The 7,227-nt window shown below is 44.3% G+C and overlaps 1 protein-coding gene across 1 annotated transcript in view; it reads right to left on the bottom strand.

Annotated features, from left to right (window-relative positions):
* Positions 1 to 7,226, bottom strand: part of CSUI_003368 (kelch repeat-containing protein) — a gene marked incomplete at its 3' end in the record, with an annotated part of 10,895 nt that extends 3,669 nt beyond the window's left edge. Inside the window, exons 1-5 of the mRNA XM_068063566.1 lie at positions 4,730 to 7,226; positions 4,473 to 4,604; positions 3,280 to 3,656; positions 1,679 to 2,738; positions 781 to 972 (exon numbers count right to left, since the gene is read on the bottom strand). Of these exons, the coding sequence (XP_067924458.1) occupies positions 781 to 972; positions 1,679 to 2,738; positions 3,280 to 3,656; positions 4,473 to 4,604; positions 4,730 to 7,136 (4,168 nt within the window). The remainder of the gene's footprint in view (positions 1 to 780; positions 973 to 1,678; positions 2,739 to 3,279; positions 3,657 to 4,472; positions 4,605 to 4,729) is intronic.
* Between the last annotated feature and the right edge of the window lies 1 nt (position 7,227).

Here is a 7,227-nt window from a genome sequence, read left to right as displayed (position 1 = left end):
TAGATTAAAGATAGACTGGAGATAGACAAATGAATAGATGGAAGGGAGAAAGATTGAAGATAGACGACAAACCGAGAGGAAGAAGAAGAAGAGATGTACAATGAGAAAGTGCTATAAGAAAGTGAGACGAAGAGAAATCGTTAAAGACAAAGCAAAGAAGAAGTAGAAGAAGAAAAGGGGAAAAAAGAAGAAGAAGGAGCGAAGCAAAGATGAAGGAACGGACCGATACCAGAGTACGGCGGGAGTGGTCACTTTTGCCTATTTTTCCAGAGAGGTGTACATACACCTCGTGCCGAGACCGCATGACATACCACAGCACTAGGCAACAGAAGCGACGACTAAAGGTAGATTCGAGAGACTAAACAATACACCTCTCGAACTCTACGGACCCGGGATCAGGAAGAAGAAGAAGAGTAAAGAAAGACAGGACTCTCAAGTCATCCTAGGTCTCCTCACTAAGGACTGAAAGAGTAGACGTGCAGGTAGGAGTTTCCCCTTAACTGTAATCTATCTGTCCCTTGAATCTGTCTAGCTGTCTGTCTCCTCTTCCTCTACAGTTCATGCCGTTGTTCTTCTGACGAGTAGACATCCGTGTAAATGGGGGAGAGAGAGAAGTAGACACATCTCAAGGCGAGAGAAGAAGAGAGAGAGAGAACAAGAAGAAGAGAGAGAGAGAACAAGAAGAAGAGAGAGAACAAGAAGAAGAGAGAGAAGGTCTTCGTAACTCCTGCACTGTTAGCTTGTGGAAACCTGAGGAATGGGGGAAAAAGTCATCCTTACGTCGTGCTGGCATAGGAGAAGACACAGCTGCACCAGGAGAAGAAGAGGAAGAAGAAGAAGGGGGAGAAGAAGGGGGAGAAGAAGAAGAAGAAGGGGGAGAAGAAGAAGGGGGAGAAGAAGAGGAAGTGAGCGGAGAAGGGATGCACTTTGAGACACGCCGAGGTGAAGAAGAAAACGAAGAATGTTCTTTATCTGCGACGAACACAAGAAGGAGATCTTTTTACAGATAGAGAGACATAGATGACAAATACCTATAGCTTCTCCACTTCATGTACATATACACAGAATAGACCTAGATGCCAAGATAGCTACTACTAGACAAGAACGGTGTCTACACCGCTAGACAGACACATGATCGAAGATTTTAATGCCGTCAAGAATAAAGACGGAGAGGAGACGCAGTCGAAAGAAAAGTAGAAAGACACCTCAGCGTACAGGAACAAGGAAAAGAAGAAGACAAGAAAGAAGAAGAAGAGAAAGAGAAGCAAAGACAGACGTGTACTTCTCCGTATGATCATACACACCTGTATACATACATCAAACACATGCATATAAAGACGGAATGGACTTCTCTTTATGAAGCCCCCACTCGGACAAAAATATGTCTAGGTCGGTCTTTCGATGTGGCTGACTAGACGCAATGTTTCTTATCCCTCACTACTGAACCAGATCCGCCAGACAGCTTGTAGACACACAGCTAGCCACGTCACATAGCCAACTAGCTCCTAAGCTAGCTTTCCTGTATGCAGTTTTGTCTTGAGCCGGGAACAAGAGACAAAGACAACAGCCAACTCCTCCCATCCCCACCCCAGAGAGAAGAAGAAGAAGAGAGCAGAGAACGTGGAATGAAGGAAAGAGAATCTTTACATTTAGAAGAAGAGTCTTTTTAATTCCTTACCGTACTTCCTGACGCGGACATCTTCACCAAATCGGATTGCCTTGAGAGAACGAGAAGAAGAAGAAGAGGAAGGAGGAGGAGGAGAAGGAGACATATTTCTTATCTTGGTATCTCCGTCTTTTGTAATCCTTTTATCTTCCTTCTCGTTACTAAGACTAGACTCAGTGAGGAGATCTTTTCTATCATTTATTTTAATCCATTCATCGCGTTGCAGAGAAAGAGAAAAGTTTCTTTTTTCTCCTTCTTTCCCTCTCATTCCATTCTCGACAGAACAAGAAGAAGAAGAAGGAGAAGAGTGTGTCAAAGAAGATGAGAAAGAAGAAGAGAAAGAAGAGTTGGTGGCTTCGAGATGTTTTGCCGTAGCTTGTTTACTCGAAGTAAATGAAGAGTCAGAAGGAGGGTGATCCATACCATAGCCATCGTCTTTTTCTTTTCTTTCTCTCCTTAAATCTTCTCCATCGGCACCTTCATGCATTCTCTCACTAGACTCGTCTTGCTGTATCTCTTTTCGCACCTCTCCAGATTTCCCTACAGGAGTTGAGAAGGAATCTTGCTTCGATCTTGTCTCTTCTTCTCTTCTCTCTCCCTCTTCTTCTTTGGAAGGCCTTTCATCTTGACTGTCCTTGCTAATTTCTTCTTCTTCTTCGCTCTTCTTCTTCTTCTCCTCCTCCGACGTCTTCTTCCTTCCTTCTTCTTCTTCTTTGTGTTGCTGGAAATCTTCTATCAGTTCGTTCTTCTTTAGGGAAGCTAGATCGATCTCCCTTCCTCTCTGTTTCGCCTGGAGAAGATCTGTCGGGGTTAGGCCTCCAGCGATAGAAGTGAATCTCCTTTGCAGCAAGTCTAACTTGGCAAGTGTGGAGAGGAGCCCAGGAGAAGAGAGAAGATCGTCATGACGCTTAATGCATGCAGACACAAAGTCCGCATCACACACAATGGGGGACCAAGAAGACCAAGATAAAGAAGAAGAAGAGGGAGAAGAGAGAAAGGGAGGAGGAGAGGGGGGAGGGAAAAGCCGTGGATTAGCGAGGGTCTCTCGAAAGGAAGTTAAGTCTTTACAACTCTAAGGACAAGAAGAAGAAGAGACATCAAATACACAGCAAAGACAAGCAGCGGAGATACATGTCCATATATAGAGATAGATTGATGCGGAAGGGAATCCATTATATGAATCTTACCTTATGCACCCCAGAGAGAGAGAGAGATATAAAAAGATAGACTTCACACGAACATACAGAGCTACGTGCCACATATCCCAGGCATATTCATACATACATCAAATACAGATATACATATACATATATACATGCATACACCTACAGATGGATATTTCTACATGCCTTCATCTTTATACATGGATGTGTCTCTTGTTGCGTAACTAGCTACAAGCGCAGATGCATTGCATGTCTACACTCTCACCTCGCGTCTCTCTATGGATGTCTTCTACAGACAAGGTGAAAGAAGAATGCATGGAGAACCCGATACAGACGCTATTCACAGACCTCTACAGACATCTCTCTCGAACTGCATTAAAAGAGAAAGATCCCCTCCTCTCATCGATTCGTTCTACACAGGAAACTCCCGTCTCCTTTTCTTCTTCTTACATTTGCATGCGTCCAAGTGTCACGGAGTTTCTTTGCCTCCATTCGAAGCTCTGTGAAAAGATCTCTCTCATCCTCCTTCTCCCCCTCCTTCTCCTCCTCCTCTCTTCTTTCTTCGTCTTCTTCTTGTTCTGTCGTCACCTTGTTCTTCTTCTTCTCCTCTCCTCTTTCTTCTTCTTCTCCTGTCTCGTCTCTTCGTGTATGTCTCTGCTGTTGGTGCTGGTCACTTGGCGTCTCTGGATCGCTTGAGGTCTTCTTGTCTGAAGGCGTTTGGCTGGCGAGAAGCCCGCATGCATCATGAAGAGATCGAAAGCCTTCGTCGAGAATATCCAAGACATCTCCCACATTACAACACAAACTCCAGACATATCTCTGTGCTCCTGCACTCATACCCATGCATGCAAAGGAACAGACAGACGGACAGAAAGCAAATACACAAATAAAAGAAGAAGAAGAATGAATGAAAGAGAAAAAGTAGGAACGAAACAAAAAGAAAAGATACACGAGAAAGGGAAGAAGAAGAGGAGGAGAAGAAGTAGACGAAAACGAGTGTTTAGAATGTCGTGTGTTCAAATCGCTAGCTAGACACATGTCTACCTTCGAGTGTATGGCTAGCTCGGTCGATTTATGTATCGATCTATGGGTTTGGATGTGTGGATATTCACACCAACGACCTAGGGTGTGTCCCCCACATACAACGTCCTTCTTTCGGAAGAAAAAAGAAGAAAAGAAAGAGTGAGAAAGAGGGAAAGAGTGGGAAAGAGTAGCAAGTTCACTTCCGGCCTTGGTTTGTCTTTTCCTCTTCTTCCATCGATGATGTATACGAACACACATCCACATACATATCTCTAAATTCGCATAGATAAGAAAATATAAAGATATAGACGTGTAAACGTGATGTATAGAAATGTGTTTAGGTGTATTTCTCTATCCACCAATGTTTGAATCCTGTAGCGATTTACGAGAGACGAGAAAGAAGAGATTCTCGCGATGTGTTGGAGTGTATGTACACCCATTCACTCTCCGCGCGTCATCCCGAGGACAGATACGTGTGGAAGAACGTCTTTGCGTCATCGTGGCCTTTTTCTTTCTCTCTTTTCTGTTCTCTCCTATGAAACACGCAAGATGAAGAAGAAGAGGAGGAAGAGTGTCCTTTTCTTCTTTTCCTGTCTTCTGCCTGTTAATCTTCATCTTACGATGTGAGAGAAAGGTGAACTTGTAGACTTGGGGAGAACAGAGGCCATGCTGATCTAGCCCTCCGAAGAAATAGAATTTATCTCGCCATCTTCCTCCGCATGCATCACATCGACCACGTGGAACCCTACCTCCTGAACCACACAAAAGAAAGAGTTAGAAAGAAAAGAAGATGGGGAGAAGAAGGGAGGAATGAGAATAGAGACAGATAGAGATATATTGGACATCTCTCAGTTTCTCTATCTAGATCTTGACATACCTATCTTAAGAGAAATCCATCTTGCTTCGGGTCGAGAAGGAGGAGAGAAAGAAGCGACCTTTTTGAGTCGATGCACCGAAGGCCTCTGTGCATGAGCACGAAGAGAAGGAGAAGAAGAAGACGAAGTAGACAGGAAAACGCTTCCTTTCTTTCTCGTCTCTTGGATGACGATCCTAGTTTTGTCTCCTCTTTCTCTTTCTCCTTCTTCTCTTTCTTCTTGTTCTTCTAATAAGCAAAAAGACGTGTTGCGCGGCGAAGAAGAAGAAGAAGAGAACAAGCTCTGCATTTTCTTCTTCTCTTCTTCGAACGTTAAGATTTCTCCATTCTTCTTCATTACAGGAGAGACGTCAAGACCTCCCTCACTCTTCACGTCACGACAAAGAAAAAGAAGACCTTCTCTACCCACACCTCCTCCTCCATCTGCTTTTCTTTCTTCTTCCTCTCTTTCTATCTCTCCTTGTCTTTTCCTTCCTTCTTCTTCCTCTTCTTCAACATCTCTCTCATCTGCCTGATGACTGAGCTCTCTCTTCTCTAAGGAAGATGCTACTTCTCTTTCTTCTCTTTTCACTTCTTCTTTCTCTTCTTCCCCAACGCTCTTTACTCTCCCTTCCTCTCTTCCTTCTTCTTTTTCTTCTTCTCCAACACTTCCTTCTTGCATCTCCAGAGAACATGTTTTACTTTCTCCGTGCAAAGGAGGAGAAATGCCATTCTTCTCTGCATCGACAGAAGACGAAGGAGAAGAAGAAGAAGGAGAGATAGGTGGCTTCTGAAGAAGCTCTTTATCTTGTTCTTCTTCTCCTCCTCCTGACTTTTCTCCTTCTCCCGGGCCCTTCAGCATGCCGATCATCGAAGGCATCTGGCCGAGCCACCTCTTGGAGCTAAAGAAAGACACAGACAAACCTGCTGACGTTGGAAGAGAAGAGGAGGAAGGAGAACTGAAAAGTGAAAAGAGAGAATAAGAAGATGGAGAAGAACAAGAGGAAGGAGAAGAAGAAGATGAACAAGAGGATAGTGACAATGAAGAAGAAGAAGGAGGTAAGAGAGAGAAGTGTCCTTGATGAGAAGAAGAAGAAGAAGAGGGAGAAGAAGAAGAAGATGTCGGAGAGGAAGCAAGAAGAGAAGAAGAAGATGATACGAGAGGAGAAGATGAACGAGAGACGGCTGGAGGAGAAGGAGAGAGAGACAGCGAAGGAGAGGGAGAAGGAGAAGGAAGAGTGACGTAAGGAGACACCAAAAGCTTCAAGAGTAAACTCCCTTCACGGAAATCAGCACGAGTTGCAAAAGGAGAAGAAGAAGAAGAAGAAGAAGGAGAAGAAGAAGAAGGAGAAGAAGAAGAAGGAGAAATGGTCTGGGGAACTGCTGTCTTTTCTTCTTCTTCTCTCTCGCTTCCATGTATAAGATTTCTATGACTGTTTCTTAGGACGGAAGGAGATTCTTCTCCTTTCTCCATGTCTGTTTCTCCTTCCTCTTGATCTTTCTTTCTTGTCTTCTTCCTTTCTTCTACTCCACCTCCTCCTTCCTTTACAGCCGCCGCCTGATGCTCCGAAGAAGAAGAGAAAGACTGAGAAAGAGAAGGAAGAGGCGCAGACGAGTCATGCGTAGTACGATCGCCTTCCACGCTGTCTACACATGAAAAGATCGAGTCATGAGAAAGAGAAGAAGAGAGAGGAGGAGGAGGAGGAGAAGAAGAAGAGATCTCTGGAGATGCAGAAGAAGGAGAAGGAGTTGAAGAAGAAGAAGACGACGACGAAAAATGTTCGCTTTCCTTTCTTGTATGGTCATGTGAGGTTTTTATCTTATCTTTCTCTTCATTAAACGCAGGATCGATACTAGGGGGAGATGCAGAGAACCGAAACGAAGTAGAAGGAGAAGAAGAAGAAGGAGAGAAAGAAGAAAGAAATCTTCTTCTTCTTCGTCGCCTTCTTCTTCTTAATCTCCTGAAGCGATTTTCTTCATCTTCTACAGAGCCCCAGGAGAAATGCCTACCAAAGAAGGAGAACCTCTTCAAATGACTTTCTCTCTCTTCCTTCTTCTCTTCGTCTTCCTCTCCCTCTTCTTCTTCTTTTCTAGCTCGGCTTCTTTCTCGCCCTTCCTCTTCTTCTCTTCTTCTCCAAAAGAGAAAGGGCAGCGACGAAGTCCCCGCCCGGGGAGGGGACGCAGAAGAAGAAGAGACGAAGAGATCTCTCTTCTTTGTATGCGCGAGAAGCGAAGGCGGGCGCTTCTTCTCTTTCTCTTCTTCTTTCAGAGGCAAAAGCCCTTGTTGATCTACAGGAAAAGATGTATGAGAATGACTAGGTGGCGAAGATGAAGAAGAAGAAATGGAGTCTTCTTCTTCAAGGCTTTTCTTCTCCTCAATTTTAGAGAGAGAAAGATTCTTTTCTCCCTTCAAGTCTGTGAAACACCGCATACGCTTACTTCGACTTCTGAGCTTACGCGAAGGAAAGGCGAGAAGAGAGGATCTCCGTGAGACACGCGCTCTCCTCTCTTCTTCTTCTTCT

Source organism: Cystoisospora suis (assembly GCF_002600585.1).
Source record: "Cystoisospora suis strain Wien I chromosome Unknown contig_1483, whole genome shotgun sequence".
Lineage (NCBI taxonomy): Eukaryota > Apicomplexa > Conoidasida > Eucoccidiorida > Sarcocystidae > Cystoisospora > Cystoisospora suis.
The sequence above is the reverse complement of the archived record's forward strand: the minus strand, read 5'-3'. Positions and strand labels throughout refer to the sequence as shown.